The sequence below is a fragment of the Natrix helvetica genome (assembly GCF_964273705.1).
Source record: "Natrix helvetica genome assembly, chromosome: 3".
Taxonomy (NCBI): domain Eukaryota; kingdom Metazoa; phylum Chordata; class Lepidosauria; order Squamata; family Natricidae; genus Natrix; species Natrix helvetica.
In genome coordinates this window covers 64,489,801-64,507,586 of record NC_138549.1, presented here as the reverse complement: position 1 = coordinate 64,507,586, position 17,786 = coordinate 64,489,801, and the positions used below count along the sequence as shown (strand labels likewise).

The 17,786-nt window shown below is 39.6% G+C and overlaps 1 protein-coding gene across 1 annotated transcript in view; it reads left to right on the top strand.

Moving 5' to 3' along the window:
* Positions 1 to 2,714: 2,714 nt before the first annotated feature.
* The window catches only part of ASTN1 (astrotactin 1), a gene marked incomplete at its 5' end in the record, with an annotated part of 262,549 nt that continues 247,477 nt past the window's right edge, over positions 2,715 to 17,786 (top strand). Inside the window, one exon of the mRNA XM_081946598.1 lies at positions 2,715 to 3,039. Within this exon, the coding sequence (XP_081802724.1) occupies positions 2,715 to 3,039 (325 nt within the window). The remainder of the gene's footprint in view (positions 3,040 to 17,786) is intronic.

The following is a 17,786-nucleotide window of genomic DNA, read 5'->3' as shown; positions in this document are numbered from 1 at the left end:
AAAAATAGAGATATATGGCTACTATCAAAGCAATTGCTGGACATACACATTTCTGGGCACACCATGCTCATACAATGATGTGATTTTAATAAGACAAGCTGGTGAATAAAAGTGATGATATTTAAGTACTTATTTTCTCATAATCTCAGCATTAGCCAAGAAGGCACATTTTGTGGACACAGCTCATTGTAACTGCTATGTCTGGAAATGTTTGAATATTTTCTTTATAAACCTTCATACCAAGAAGGATCTTTTTCCTAGAAGTGTGTGTGTGTGCGCGCGCGCGCACCGGTATTCAAAATTGACAATATCCTATTCAAGTTAAATACTACAACACTGAGAAATGAGAGAGAAGCAGATGCTTGAATCAGTGTTAAAACTGTTGAAGTCAGCTAGATTTGATTCAGTGACTTGCCACTGGAATTCTTAGTATGAATCTGTTGAAATAAAAAATAAACAAATCTCTCATGAAATTTTAAGAACATTCAAACCAATCATAGTTTTTTAAATAATTAAATTCTCAGATGAACAATTAAAAAAGCTCAGAATGTTTGAATGCAGTACACTTATTAGACGTAATTTAGAATGTCAGAAAAATGTCCCAGATGTGATTTTCAGTTTAGGATGAAAACCCTAATATGTTATATCAAGAGAATAATTTTCATTAATTGTATATATTAAGTATCCCTTCCCTAAATAATATTCATTTTATAGCAGTCTGTCTATATAAAGGTTCTGTATTTTCCAGTTTCTTGAGAAAATCACGGGTCAGTCTTGATTTGAAATGGGAAATTGTCATCTGTCTTTAATGAGCTGATATTGGTGGTTTTATAAGTGCTCATAGAAATAATGAGCTAAATATAGTTATTCATTTGCAGAACTATGCCATCTTTGTTCCTTCTAAATCTCTTTCACTTCTGTATTCTCTGTCCATGAACTTAGTGCTGATTTTTACACTCGAGATCTGGATTCAAATGTCACTCATTTCTTTATGCAACAAGAACTTTGTAAAATAGCTTTCTAGTATAGATGTTAGAATTTGAACTGAGAAAGTATAGTTTATGCCATGGGTGGGTGACAATGGAAAAACCGAGTCATTTTGCTTAAAATTTTGGCAAATTAGGGAGAAGTAGAACTTGAAAGCAATCGCCTAAAAGTCAAGGTTTTTTTTAAATAGAGATTCTTGAAAAAGTATTTACATATTAATCTATTTCACAGGTTTAAACTTTCTTAAACATTGTCTCAAAATATACATTGTCTGTGATAGAAGTATGTTGTTTAGCAATTTAGGAGCTTCAGCTTAAAGCAATAGTTTATTCATGCAGTCATAAGGTAAAAGTCAGTGGGAATATCTATGTAAGTTTCTCTGGGTTCCATCAATTGAAATACTCCAATGTGTATGGGATATAACAGCCCCAATGGTAAATGCAATACAAGTGAGCACTGTTTTTGTTCAAACAGCTTTATAATCGGGGAAGTTGCTGGAAATTCACAATAAGGTTGGTAAGTGGGTTGTGGACAAGAAAATACTAAAAAACAAAGCCAGCTAACACTCACGCCACTGTTTACCAGAATTATCTCAAAGGGATCATGGGCAGAGATTTTTGCTAATGAATCAGTAAGTCTATATGGAAGGACCCATTGGCAACAAGTCATTTGATTCACAAAATCCAATTTTCCGTAAGCCTTTAAATGTTAAGTCTTTTTATTCCACATAAAAGGAAATGCAGCCCTATTCCCTAAGATCAGTGAAGCAGAATTAAGTAAATGCTGTGAAACTGAGAGCCATATAAGCACAATCATGTGCAATCTTCCTGGTAGCAATGCGCGAGTGATTGTCACTGTCACTGTAATTGTCTTTAATCTCAAGGTGATTAAAAACCTAGTTTATATCCTGAGATTTCTTGGTTGATTTCCCATTTGCCCCGCCCTGCTCAGTTCTGGAGGAAACATTTAAGGAAAGTCGCATGTTGCCATTCTGTTGACTTACAAAAGATAAATAAAAACAAACCGCTTCATTTGGTTAAACATGATAAACGTTTTCTTCAAGTTCAGCTCCCTTCCTGGGATTTCACGGACAGCCTTTTTAGTTTTCTTGGTGCCAGTATGGAAATGGTTTTGGTTCCTTCATTTTGGGATTTGTGCGGTTAAAAGGATAGGCCCGGCAACAGTTATTTACCACAATAGCTAAATTGAAGGGCAGGGTAGTCTATCAAGTGTTGGTGTGTGGTTTGGTTTACATTTGACTTGTGTAATTCTCAGAAACATCTAGTTTGCCAATGAGAAAAAGGGGGTTGAACTAAATGGAAATTGTGTCTGGCATGGTGCCTACTAGGTCCATCTCTCAATCGCCAGTCAGGGCCCTGGGAAAGGCTTGAAAACAATTTTGCATGGCAAAATATAGCTGGGGCTCCCCACCCCACCCAGCGTTGTGTAATCCAGGTGGTGACTAGCCGCCTGTGTGCGTGATTGAGCTGGAGAGAAGATGCAAAGGAGGAGGAAGGCAGCCAACTCAGAGGCAAACCCGCTCGCCTGATCTTCTCCTCCGCCTGCCTTCGCTCCGTTGCAGCGCCTTGGAGACAAAGAGCCTCCCACAATCCGCCCCTTTCCTGATTGCATTGCAACTGCAAGCCCCTTTCTGGACCAGGGATCTTCTTCCCCGCCCCCTCGGCCGGCTCCTCTGAGCCTGCAAGGCGAGGCGGATCAGGCGCAAGATGGCTTTAGCTGGCGTTTGCATCTGGCTTTCTTGCTGCTGCAGCCTCACGGCCGCCGCCGCCGCCAATGCAGCCGCCGCCGCCGCCGGGCCCGCGGCTGCCGGGCCGGCTGAAGCAGGCGGGGACCCTTCCAAGGAAATGGAGTGCAAACTGAAGAGCATCACCGTGTCAGCGTTGCCCTTCTTGAGGGAGAACGACCTAAGCATCATGCACAGCCCCTCGGCCTCTGAGCCCAAGCTGCTCTTCTCGGTCCGCAATGATTTTCCCGGCGAGATGGTGGTGGTCGATGACTTGGAGAACACCGAGCTGCCCTACTTCGTGCTGGGTGAGTCCCCCCCCTTCACCCCTCCCTCCGGCCTAGTTGCCCCTTCTCTTAATCATAGGCCCAGTCCCCGAACTCTTCCGTTTCTTGGCTGGATTGTGACGCTCAGAGATCCCAAGCAATGGCCACTCCAAGTTGGCAACCAGGTTGATTCTTTGCCCCCAAAGGCATTTTGTGCCAATGAGGACACGCCGTCTCCTGGCTGAGAGAAACGGGGAGAAAAAGGCTGCAGTTTCTAGAAACTGGCTTCATAGCTCGCTCCCCTCGGCAGACTGCACACTCCTTGCCCTTTCTCTAGTTGCGCGACGGCGGAATGAAAGAGGGAGCCGGTAGGTGGGCGCAGCGCACGCAGGTGGGTAGTTTGAAGACTCGAGCGGGCGGTCTGAACTTCAGAACACCCGCTGCCACTGCCTCGGTTTCCCTGGAGTGGAGAGCTTTTGGGAGAGGCCAAGCTAGGCCCAGCCTTCCTGCGCGTTGCCTAGAGAAAGAAGGGATGAGCAAGTGGAGAGATGCTGCTTCTGCTCCTGGCGATCACCTTTATTATTCGCTTGTTGAACCGAGTGATAGGAAGCTGCGAGGGAGATTGCCCAGAGCAGGTTCCTTGCCTTTGTGCACACAGCAGGTGGAGCTGTGCGGGTGAAGACCTGGAGCAGCAGATGTCACTGTTGTTGCTTGCTCATCAGAAGGGGCTCTGAAGAAGATGACAAGGAGTCATCTGAGGCTGCTTGCATGCCCCACTCAAACATAAACTACTCCAGTCCACTTGGCCTTGTTCTATTTTATGTCAAATGTGATTACATTCTGGATCACTGTGTCATGTAAAACCCAGAAATGGGTTATCTATGGATAGCCATCTCATATAAATACAGCCACTATCTCCCATTTTCTAATTAAACTGGCAGATAGAATTAAGCTTCTCCAAGCAGTCTGAATACTGCAGGATGTGAAATGAATGGGAATAATCAAAATTTCAGTATGTTCAGGATCTTTGCTGTTATTAAGCTTTTGTATATCAGTTTAACTTTTTGTTCATTAGTGGGACATTGTCTTGATGTCTTCTTGGGAGGGGATGTTGTTGGATAATGACAATCCAATGACATGTGTTTCCTGCGTTTTGTTTTAAAGTATAGGCATTTCCCTTCAGAAATTACCAATGATTGATCAAAGCTGGTATACTCAGATAAAATTTATCCCCTAAATTATGGGCCAGGAGCCAAAGAAGCATGTTTACAAATCATATCTTTGTGATAGATTAAACATGAAGAATTGCTTATATTCCAGAAGTGGAGGAACTGGCATAAGGCTGTTTAAACAAGAACTGGGGCTGAGATAATCCCATCAATTGACATTTGTTAAATTGCTAGGAAATTCTGATTAAGGACCATGATCTTACTCAACAGGTCAAGTAGTGGTCAGTAATGGACCCGTGTGGAATTGGGCCCATTTGGGTAATTAAATCCAATCTAGGTTTCAGTAGAGAGATACAAATCAAAGCATCTCTCAGTGTTCCTAGCTGAATTGCTTTGAGGATAAACCTCAGTGAAAGAGGTAGGATAAATGAGTATGAATGGCTCCACCATTGAAATAATGCTGGCTTGTTTTTGGCAAAAGCCAAGACAGGAAAAACACATATTGTTATTAAAATGATGATTATAGCAGCCAAGCATAGAGGCAGCACATACTCTTATCACCTAGAGGATTAGTTGTGGCTCATTTTCTTCAATAGCAGCTGGCATAAAGCTGGAGCTGAGGAATGATCCTGAGCTAACCTTTGATACCCAATTATTATTATATTATATATTGATTTAATGAAGCATTTGGTATTCACACTCATTGTTCATTCCAAGAGTGGCTCACTCTCAGTACAGAATCTTAAAACCAGATAATTAAAATGTGATGATGAAATGTTAACAGTCTAGTTAAACCTAGGCTTTTCAAATAAAAAACTTTTATTTATGCCAATGAAACAGTTTTGGTACCAAGTAAATATTTTTGGGTAAAAGAGTACCAGAGTCAAGGTTCTATCCCAGAAAAATAGACAGGTAGGTGTCCCTTAAGTTTTATTTTCTTTGTGTTGTAGCAACATGTATGTGTCCCGATTCTAGATTACATCTTTTTGAAAATAATTTCTTTCTTGTAGTAGATATGAATCCTAGTGAGAAAATTGATCAGATGTGAACAAATGTATTAAGCTTCAGAGTTTAGGATTGTTTTTTTTTGTTTGGGTTTTTTTTTTGCCTTTTGGGTTTTTGGCTGTCCTAGAAATTTAGAGAAGGGTTCTTGAGATTTAATAGAAAAGAAAGGCTCCACACCCACTATTTCCTCCAATTTCTTCATCCAAGTTTGAGTATGGACTATGTTGATTGTATTACTGGGAATTTTATCCAGGAATATCTAAGGTCTGAAAGGTTTTTACCCTTCCTGTTCAGTGGTGTACATTTCCACCCCAATTTTACAGGCTCTATCCTGTTTTACTTGTCAACCCCATTTTTACTTGTCAACCCCCACCCCTCTTTACCCTCAGGTCAGCAAAAAAAGTAGAAGGTGGTATTATACAGGAAATGTAAAAGAAGGGAAGACTTGACATAGTTGTCCTTTGCTATACTGTAGTCCCAAAGGAACAGTGTCTCTTCCATCCCACTTGTTTAAAATTAGCCTTGGAAGAGAAATACCTTTAAATGCTGCTGGATTGAAAGAAGCCTCCTGTATCCAGAATATTTGATGCAGTTGTGTGGCACCCATTGGCATGTTTGACCCTTTTCTTGGTTCACTCATTTGGGTGTATGATGCTAAATATGGAGAAGTGGTGAAGGCTGGGTTAAAAGGAACTATTACATCACCAAACCATGTCCTTTGCCACACTTTTAAGACATAGAAGATGTTAGATCCGGTGCTCTTTTTGGTTTGCCTAGTTCCCTTCCAATCCCACCTTTGTCACCAGTGTTAGATCGGGCAATGGACAGGCAGACACAGGCTTAAGTAACAACAGCTCTTTATTAACAAGACAACAAGTGAGAATAATCCAGTAAAGGCTGGGTCTGACAGCAGCCCTTTTAGCTGTCAGACTCTCAGCCAATAGAATCAAACCTCTGTTCCCGCCAGAACAGAGGACCTTGGTGGAAACCATATCTATTGTTGTAGATGTCTAGCAGAAGTGATGGTAAATCAAAACCAAAAGGTCTGTGTCTGTGGGGGAATCTCAGTTATTCTGACAGTAGGAGGGCAACAATTTTCTTTCTGCCTTTTCCTACAAAAGAATAGATTCAAAGATGAACAAAACAATTATACGGTATATCGTGTGTATTTTGCCTTTGTAATCTATGTTGGGTGTCTTTTTTCATTCTGTCAACAATGAGCCAGTGTAATGAAACCTGATACATAAAATTTGTGATGTGTATCCTTAATTATTACCTGACATCCTATACAGCTGCAAAACATTTGCATAATTTTTTTCCTGGGCAACCTTTCTTTCATTTAATATCTGGTTACCTAGCCCATCAGGTAGATGGCATATGTTTTACACAGGAATGGTTCTTTGAAAATAGGGAGTTGAAAACCATTGATTTTTGCAGTGCATACAAAATAAATTGTTCCCGATTTCTTTCCCATAATTTTTCTGTGTGACTCACTGATAGGGTATCATAAAGAACTTATATTGTATTATTGATGCTGTGTTTGTTATGTTTTTGAAACTAGATTCTAAATGTTATTTCACATGGCACATAATGGTGAGGCAAGGCACCAATCTTCATGACAAATCTGGAACTGAAGCTAATTGCAACCTTCTTGCAAATTCTATTTCTTACCATGGTACTGAAGAAAAAGAAGTGTTCTGTTTTAGAATCTTCTGGTTTAGATTATTGGGATAAGTAGCAGAAAGTCAGATTTTTTTTCTAACCTTCTCACTCTGCTGGAGAGAATGGTCTATAGCAGTAGGCCCCCAACCTTTTGGGTACCAGGGACCTGTTCCATGGGGAAATGTTTTTCAGTGGACCGGAGGGGGCATGATTTTGTGTGCTGCTGCATCTCATTGATGGGGCTTCACTTGTTTCCGCGGCCTGGTTGCTGGCATGGCGTGAGCTGGTCCATGAACTGGGGGTTGGTGACCCCGGTCTATAAGTAATAGAACAATATCCAAACAAACAATTATATTATGTTTGTGTTCTTTGCAATCTAGTAAAATCTGAGTAAACTATGCCACTCTATTAATTTACAGAACTGATTATTTCCTTTTTAAAGGATAAAGTTGCCATTCAGTTATGTACATACCCATTTGATATCTAACAAACAAACTGCATGTGATGCTGAGATGCGTGCATGCTAAAAATAAAAAGGAGTAGCAGAGGCAATAATAATAACAGGGGAATAAAAATTCCCTGGTGACAAGATATTATTTTATTAACTTATCCTGTGTTTCCTTCAAGGAGGACAGAGCAGCATTTTAACCTTTCATCAACTTTGAAGCTGTAAATAAGAGAAAGGACCTTTTCCCTCAAAGTCACAATGGATGTGAGCTTAGAATTCCCATATTAAAAGCTAACCCTACACCATGTTAGATTGACTCATTGTTTGAGTGGCATCAAAATGTAATGCCCAACATGGTAACCATGTATGTGCGTATTTTACCATCAAAATATATTCCATACCTATATAAATAATTGCATTTTGTGGAGTTTGAAAAGTTTATTAAATTCCACTGGTTGTTATATATATATATGCGAACGGAGCTGCCGTCTTTCTGTAAATCTTGGTGGGAGGGGATGGGGTGCTGGCTTTGTTTCAGTAAGTGGAATGATTGGTTGTGTGGTTGTATCATGATTGGTAGATTGGTGCTGATTGGTGCTGGCTGTGTGTGCATTGTTTTGTATTGTAATGGCCTGGGCAGTGGGTGGGGCTCGTTTGTTGACTAGGGCTGGTTTCCAGATGTTTGGTTGGCGGGAGGTATCATCACGTTTATTCATGTTGTGAGGGTGTTTCTCTATTTCGATGGCTTTCATAATTATTCTCTTGTTGAGGTGTTTTGTTTTGGAGATTAACCTGGCTCCTTCAAAGTTGATTTCATGTCCTGTAGCTTTAAGGTGCTGGAAAAGGGAGGAAGTTTTTTCTTTTTTTTTTACTGCGTTCTTGTGTTCTGTGATGCGTGCATTTATTCTCCTGTTTGTTTGTCCTATATATGTTGCCGGGCAGATTTTGCATGGTATTTCATAGACTCCTTGGCCACAGTGGTGATGAACACATCTGACTACCAAGCCAAACTATCCAACCTACTCCAAGACCCTGCTTACAAACAAAAGCTATTCTCAACAAGAGAATAATTATGAAACCCATCGAAATAGAGAAACACCCCCACAACATGAATAAACGTGATGATACCTCCCGCCAACCAAACATCTGGAAACCAGCCCTAGTCAACAAACGAGCCCCACCCACTGCCCAGGCCGTTACAATGCAAAACAACAATGCACACACAGCCAGCACCAATCAGCACCAAACTACCAATCATGATACAACCACACAACCAATCATTCCACTTACTGAAACAAAGCCAGCACCCCATCCCCTACCACCAAGATTTACAGAAAGACGGCAGCTCCATTCGCATTTTAAGCCCAAGCCTGAAGATGGCAAGTGAGATCTTGCTGAAACGTTGCCAAGACAATCTCAATCTTACACGGGAAAAGACCAAAATACAACAAAACCAGCATACCTACATCCGTGAAAATCTACGAAAACAAATTATATGTATGTATGTATGTATGTATGTATGTATGTATGTATGTATGTATGTATGTGTTTCTGTTACAACTCCTGGTATGCCCAAATATGGGAGGGAGCTCACTACTCCCCCTTTCTGTCCTTCGGCTCATTACAGAGGTATTATGGTATCCATGCATTCTTTCTACTCATATGGTCAATAATTTAATTCTCCCATTCTGCAAACAATTACTAGCAAATCAGTAACTGACATACAGCTCATCTTCAGCCATCAAGACTTAGCTGTACATCAAAATTTCAGTACTGTCTGCATGAGTCTTGCCTTTTGCATGAAAATTATATTATAATTTACAGATAATTAAAATTATCTCTAAATAACTAAAATACAATAATTACATTTTTAATAATAATTAAAAATTAAAATTATCTGTAGGATAGAATTTTATTTTTTTCAGTGAGTGCAACTCCCTCCCTGCTTTACAGTTCTTCTATTAAAATGCTATCAATTTGGATATATTTCCACTACTTGAAATTCACATGGCATACTTAAGTTCATTTAATATTTTTCTGTTATCTATTTATCCATGCCAGGTTCTTACTGAAATAGTTTCTAGCACTGCAGGTTCTATGACTGAGAGATTTTTCACATGAAAGAATTCTCTGAATATAGAAAATTACTACACCATAGAAAAGTGATCTACCTATTTGACAGGCATCTCCTTCATTTTAAAGGCTTAATGTGTCAATTGTTTTTTTTTAGGAAGGAGTTTTAAATCATATGAGCCACCATGCTTTTACCCTCTCAATGTAGCTTAGTTTAGTGAATAAATGAAGCAGTGTTTTTGAAAAGAGAGAGAGAAAATAACTACTAAGATTATGGATAGTAAATGAATTAACAATGGCTCTTTAACTGAATATCCAATCTACAGCTGCTTCTCAGCCAGCAAAGAAACCCTGTCTGTCTAGAGATCTGCAAGCATGTTTAGCAAAAAAAACCAAAGATCCCAGAGCAGTAATTTACATAGCTGGAAAAAGATGGCATTAAAATGTTCTTCTGGCCATTAAGTTTTGATATCTCATCCTTGAAAATAATGGGCCTGCATTTTCTCATGATTTTTGAAACTCTTCTTAATGTGCTTATAACTAAAGTATAACTGACATTATTAGTATTTTTGCCTTCTCCTCTTGGTTTCTGGAAGATAAATCAAGATTTGTGCCAAATGCATCATGAATCTAGTGCACATTAGTATAAATGATTGGACACAAAATACCAAGTTCTCACTGCATCATTCATTACTTCTTATTCATATAGGAGTGTACCTGATTTGCTATTAAACATTCTTACCTTTCATCTTTTTAAAAGGTATCATGGGTAGCTTACCTCTACATTAGAAAACTAATACAATAATGTACGGCGTTACACTTAAATTAATACAACATCTAGTAGGAGAAGGATCCCCAAGAAGTGACACTTATTACTACAACAAGTCCTGTAAGTGGTTCAGCTTCTTATTTCCAAGAATAGTAATTCCATTAATTAGGAATGATTAATTCAATGAATTAATCATTATTTTGAGAAGAAATGCTTAAATGTTATCTTCCTTTCTTAAATCATGTGTGACTCATCTTGGCTGTTGCTGCATTCAAATATAAAGATATAGGCCAGGGGTGTCCAAACTTGGGAACTTTAAGACCCATGACTGGCTGGGGAATTCTGGGAGTTGAAGTCCACAAGTCTTAAAGTTCCCAAGTTTGGACACCCCTGATATAGGCCATTTTCTTGTTAGGTGTTTATTTACTTACTATATTTGTAGTTCAAATTTTATTCAGGAGCTTAAATGGAAATACACAATGCTGCATCCTCTTAGGTGGCAAAGTAACTTCTGATGTAAATGGACTAACTTAGATTCACCCACTGAGTTTCTATGGCTCAAAACTTAAGCAGACTATTCTGCTTCTAGGCCAAAATTTGAATCAGTATACTATATTGGCTCACAAAAAACAAACACAGAAGTTGGTTATTTACCATAGTTTACAATGCAAGTCATGATGATGTAATGGAAATGAAACTGGGCTTCTATGAGTGATAACTATATAGTGCTAGAAGGAGCTATGAATCATTAAGGCAATAGTTGCAAAAAGAAAAGGTCCTCTATTTGGATTGTCCTTTTCATCAGTTTTATACATCCTTTTGAGCAGCGCCTGAAACTTATACTTCTTTTAATTCAGAATTACAGTAGATACTGTACAGTTCATATCTTTCTGTTTCAAAATGCTGAAAGTAGCATTCATTTAAAATAAAATATGCATACTAAATCAATACATTACACACCAGCTTAATCTTAACTTAATCATCATAATATATTTTCCCAAAGGAAAATGTATTTTACTCTATTGAGGCATTCCCTAAACTATATTTCTCTACTTGCTGTTCATATATGCAGATTTACTTAAAGGTAATAAATGATCTGAAATGTACTGAAAAGACAAATACCTTCAGAATTATTTTTCGCACTATAAGACGCTCCAGACTATAAGACACACATTAACTTTAGAGGAGGAAAACAAGAAAAAAAATTCTGCCTCTGCCTCCCAGCATCCATCCGATATTCATCTGGCTAGCATCCTTGTGCTGCTGCCGCCGCTAGGGAACACTGGAGCCTTTGCTGCCAAACAGCTGATTGATGGTTGGATCAGCTTCCTGGAATACTGCCGATTAGCTGTTCTAGCCAGCGGAAATCGATTCCACCTATTGCCTTTGCCGATTGCCACCGCCATTTGCTGCTAATCATCGCCTCTGCCAATCACCATTCGGCAGTGGTGATTGGTGACAGAGGCAGCGAATGGCAGTGGTGGCAATTGACGGCTATCCCCACTTCCTAGAACATCTGATTGGTGGTATTCTGGGAGGCCAATTCAACCACCAGTCAGCTGCTTGACAGAAGGCTCCAGTGTTCCTTGATGGTGGGGAACCAACCCCCTGCCGCAATATTCGCTCTATAAGACGCAGAAACATTCCCACCCACTTTTTTGGGGGGGAGGGGGAGTGCGTTTTATAGTGCGAAAAATACAGTAAGTTAATCAGTTGCCTAAATTATTGTATTTATTTGACACCCCTACCCCCATAGTTAGTATGTATTTGTTACTCATTCTTTTGAGGTCTTTGAAATAGGCCTATCTGGTTGGGAGGGAAGAGGGATGAAAGCTCTGAAACGTGCATGGTAAACATGCACAGAGCAGATGGTGCCAGCAGTGGCCTGTGCAGAAAAGGTATGATGCAAAGCTCCAGCAAATTCAGTCCTTCGCTTGGTCCCACTGTTTCATTTCTACATGTAAGTAGGTCTCCAGGCTGCCACAGAGAAGCTTATGTCCATGGCTCAGTTGCAGCCACAGGAAGGTTGCAAATTCAGGCGTTTGGTGCACTTAAAACAGCCTGTTCAGCAAGCCTGTCACCGTTGCTATGGTAACTCATAGCAGGGGCCTATGCCACCCAGACAAGCAAAGATGTATGAGGAATAAACAAGCAACGGTTTCTTCTTTATATGTTTATATGTTTCCTGCCCCCTAAACATTCAGAGAAATAAAATTGGGGTACTGGAAAACCTACATCTGGTTTTATGAATGGTTTGTTTATTTGTTTGTTTGTGGCAATGGTATATTTTTGTGATACATAGCTGCATAATGCTAGAACAAGATGTATTTGCTTAAAGAGTTGAGGAACCTACTTGGCATATACTGTATGTGTAATTGTTCCTTCCCTCTCTGGAAGAAGAAAGGAGTAACGAAGATAGATATTAAATCAGCAGTAGAATAGCTTTGCATAATGGCCCTCTATCAACCTAAGGTTTACATGTATTCGTCTATTACTTCCCAGATTCTTTTATAATAATGTGAAAAGGTATTAAAATATATGTTTTTGTGAGGCTGTTATTATTGCAGATCATGTATGTTGCTGATCTGTAACAATGAAACATTATGTGGACATTAATAGAGGGCAAGCATTCATCATCACACTCCCCTTCTGTATATTTTTGTGAATGAAAGGGCAATAGAATCCCTATATAGACTTCTTTCCATAATGGGATTCAACAAGTAACCTCCTCCCTTGAGTAACCTCTATGAACTTCAATGAAGCTCATAAACATATTTATAATATAGATTCCTCCCTCCCTGGTCTCCCTTTCTCTCTCCCTCCCTCTCTCATGCCAGAAAGTAGCATCCTGTGTGTTGTCAGGCAATTGGCAATGCCCCAATCTGACACTAATTCTTCAGGTCTTGCATTGGATGCCAGTTTGTTTCTGCATGGAATTCAAAGTGTTTGTTTTAATCTATAAAACCCAATTTGGCTTGGCACCGCTGTATTTTCAGGACTCCTCCAAATGAATTCACACCAGGGGTGGGTTGCTGCCGGTTTTACTACTAGTTCGCAATCTGCACGTGTGTGCGCTGTTCAATTGACATTGTTCTTCGAGCATGGGCAGAACAATTTATAGTGAACTGCCTGTTAGGTCCTCGAGGCTACGACGCTTGATCATTGCCGGCCCCTGATTGGTTGAAACGCGAGCAGCCAGCTGGCGGGAGAATGCAGCCATTCTATTGGTTCAGCATCTGACAGCTCTAGTATAAAAAGGGCTGGCAGCTGTCAAATGTTGCTGTTTGCCGGGTCGAGGTTTGCCTTACATTTTGCCGTGTTATACTGTTAATAAAGGTTGTGTTAGGTTCAACCTGCCTTGCCTCAGTTCCTGTCTGCCTCGTTCTCCCCACAGAACACTGGCGACGAAGTTGGGATCAGGACTGAGGTGAAGGAAAAGCGAAGTCACTAATAAGAGCTGCCTCAAGTCACAGGCAACGAGAAGTCGCTCCAAGGCTAATTCCTCAAGTTCCGTCCTTCTAAGGATGGCTAATCTACCGGCATTCATGGCATTCAGCCCAACCACTGAAACATGGGACGCCTACCTCGAGCAGTTCGAGTGCTTCCTGGAGAATAATGACTTCACCGGTTTGTCCAGTGGCCATAAAAGAGGATATATTCTCAGTGCATGTGGTCCCTCAATCTGTCCATTCGATGCCTTGGGATATTATTTTGGAGAAATTTAAAAATCATTACTATCCAACTCCCTCTCGCATAGCCAGATGTTATGATTTTAGGCAGAGGACCCAGAGAAAAGGTGAATCTGTGATCAATACATGGCATCCCTCAGAACAGCAGCCCTGCACTGTGACTTTCCTGTGCTAGATGATGCCCTGTTAAAACAGCTGGTCTGTTGTATCAAAGACCTCAGACTTCAGCGACGCTTGCTGGCACGAAAAGAGCTGAGCTTTCAGGCAGCCGTGGATGAAGCCACGGCATATGAAATGTCAGACAAATCTGCAGAAATTCAGAGATTTCTGCCATCGGCCACCCATGCCAGCGGCGGCCATGCTGTCCACCACGAAGAAGAAGATGAAGAAGACTTCTCGGATGAGGAAGAAGATATTAGCTGCCTCAAACTGGCCACCAGGAAAAAAATGGACTCAGGCTGATTTTTTACCTCAGGCAGGTTGCCTGAGTTGTGGCAGGAACCATGCAAGGTCAGTCTACAAGTTCAATGCCGCAATATGCCATCGGTGTGACAGGAAAGGACGTTTAGCCAAGGTCTGCAGAGAGGCCATGCCAATCGCTGACCTGCCTCCAGAGCACGCCTTATCTAGACAATTCATAAAAAGACTTCCCAAACACCGCGAAGAATGCTTTGCCATCACAGGTAAACAGCACCACCCTGATTGGGCTACCAGCCATGCGTCCCTGACTAAGCTTACCCATAAGATATACCTGACTGTGCGAGAGAGAACGAGCCAGACGTCGCGACGACACAACGTGCAGTCTCGATAGTCCAAGACCGCCGTTGATTCTTTTACCAGCTGCACGGTTCATATGCACCTAAACCGTCACAGAGAGACGGTGACACGGAGACAAATCCTTGCTGGTCTCAGGGACACCGCAAAGTCCCTGATTGACCCAAGGGAAGTTTTCCAAGCCAGCGGTAAACAGACAGCCCCCAGGCTGACAAAGTTGGAGACGGCTCCGGAAAGAAGGCAGTGAAAGTGAGTCCAGCTGGTGAGATTTTTTTTTTCTTTGAGAATGATTGCCCAAAGAAATTCTTTTTAAAAGATAAATTAGTCCTTTAAGCAAAAGCGGCGAAATTTATCTTTATTGGACTGCCTTAGAAAGTTTTTTTTTCTTCCTCTTCTATGTAACAGCGTTTTGTGGATTGAAGTGATTGGAATGCTTCCTGTTTCTCCTCTTAAGTGAATTAATTGATTTTTTCTCCTAATCTGTGCTACCTTTATTTTTTGGCTGATCTAAAACTTTTTTACCTTAATAATCCTTCCTCTTATTGTTTATTAAATTTTATTATATGTCAACTGTACATATTTAATTTAATTTTATTGTATCCTGTTATATTTTGTATGAACTGTACACCGCCCCGAGTCCCTTGCGGGAGAGGGGGCGGTCTAGAAGCATTAAATATTATTATTATTATTATTATTATTATTATTATTATTATTATTATTATTATTATTAAAGACACTTAGAGATTTTTGTTTTCCTTAAGCTTGATACAAATAAGAGAAAGTTGAATCTGTCATTCAGAAGCCAGAACTTGGTTTTTTTTCTCTTTTTGAAACAAAGTATCCTTTGCTCTATTTTCCCTGAGTTTGTTGACATTGCTAACTAGAGGGTTTGCAGCTTGTCTGTAGAGACTGATAACGGCTGAAGGACACGGACTGTTTTTTGCAGGTGTCTTTGTGGAATATTTTGGACAAGGGAAGGGAAAGAAAAGAAAAGATAGAACCCTCATTTTTTTTGAAAAAATTAAAAGGATCTTATGTTTAAGCAAATTTAAAACAAAAAATATTTTTATACAGAAAAGAGATATTGAAGGCAAGAGTGGCAGTGGATTTTAAACTTTTTCTTTTCTTCTGGGAAATATGCATTCATATACAGATGAAGAAATCCTAAATTAACAGGATTTTTTGGATGGAATTCTAAAGATATTGAAAGGATTTGAGAGGTTTGTTAAGAAGTTAGATAGATTATTGTCTGGCTCAATAAAAGATGAAGGGACTGGAGCCTCAAACATTAAAGAAGGGAGTGAAGATAAGATAAAGACAAGATAACAGATGAACCTAATAATGGAGCACCTATGAGTGAAAGTGGAAAGGAGGGAACATGGAAAAGTGAATTTGATTATTATTATATACTTGATGATCTGGAGCTCTACCCCCCTGTCAAGATATGGATTTGATGATGGAATTAAGAAGAGAAACAGCTTTAGAAAGACATCAGATAATCAAAGACATGTTAAATTTAATACCAGTTCAAGACTATATGAGAGATCTTTCAAGCAAAAAAGTGCAGAGAGAAGTTTTTTAAAACTTTATAAAGAAGTTTATAAGAGAATTGACACAACAACTGGCTAAAGAGATAAGACAGTTTTGTTACTGGAAAGACACAGGCTGATGATGAAGGTTGATAACTCAAACTTAGTTAACCTTTGGTGATTAATAAGTAGGATTTCTTAGACACTTTTAGAATGTTTTCTTTAAAATGTTTTTTATTAATTAATAATCCATTATGATAATAATAATAATGAAGTAATAATCTCAATTAGTAAAAATAATTTGGATATAAACTGTAAATGGCAATCTGGGGAAAAAGTTTATCAATTTCACTAATGGATTTTTGTTTAGATTTTATTATAAAGAGGTAATTTTTCTTGGGCACGTATAAACTTTACTAACAAACTTTTGTTTAGATTTTATTATAAAGATATAATTTTTCTTGGGTCAGAGGGGAGGAGATGTGATATAAATGACAAAAACATTTTTTCTGTTTTTTTTCTTTAGATAACTATAATAACAATAAGAAAATGTTAATGGATAATGTTTAATGATTTTTATATGTCTTGGCATTGGAAAAAGCAATTAGATATAAGCCTTAGATAGTGAGTTGGGAAAAAAAGGGAATATGCTATAAAAGGGTAATTATTGGAGGTTTATAGGAATAGCTAATGAATGACAGTAGGTGGTTGTGTCTTCAAGTGCAAATGATTCTAGATAAAAGCATATTTAAATAATTATAGCTAAATGGGAATGATGGTACATTGATGGTAAAATACATAAAGATCTTCGATTTTAAAATGTAAATTAAAAATATGAAGGATGTATAGTAACACATGAAATTTATTTGTAACCAATCGACATGCTTTCTACAAGATGTAATTAAGAATGTTTTTTTTGTGTTTTTGTTTAATTAAAATAATAAAAATAAAATAAAAAAAGATATACCTGACTGTGCGCATAGAGGAAGAGCCCTGCAAGATGGAAGTGGACACTGGCTCTTCCAAATCCCTGGTCTCTTGGGCTACTATCAAACGGATAGTGCCCAGCCTGACCAAAGCTCAACTCAGGCAGTGCCCACTTTGCCTCAGAGATTATAAAGGACAGCCAATACCCATTGTTTGTTGTGGCACATTCACCATAACCAGCAATAACTTCCAGGGGCCTCTTCCCCTCATCATTGTAGATGGCCATCTGCCCAGCCTCCTGGGGCTTGATTGGTTCTCTGCATTGGGGCTCAACGTCTCCGGCATCCACTCCGTTGTTCCAGATTCCGTCGCCACGCTGGCCAGCGAGTTTGTGGACGTATTTGACAACAAGCTTGGTAAATATAATGGGACCCCTCATTTCTTTTAACTTGGACCCCCAGGTGGCGCCAATACATCTAAAACCCAGGAGAGTGCCTTTTGCTCTTCGGCCCAAAGTAGATTTAAAACTAGATAAATTAATAGCACAAGGAGTGCTCGAAGCAGTAGACCACTCCCCCTGGGAGACCCCATAGTAATACCTATTAAGCAGGATGGTAGTATTAGAATTTGTGGGGATTTTAAATGCACCATTAATAAAAGGTTGCAAGCCAACCCTTACCCAGTGCCAGTGGTTCAACATCTGCTCCATTCCTTGGGCCAGGGAAACATTTTTGCCAAGTTAGA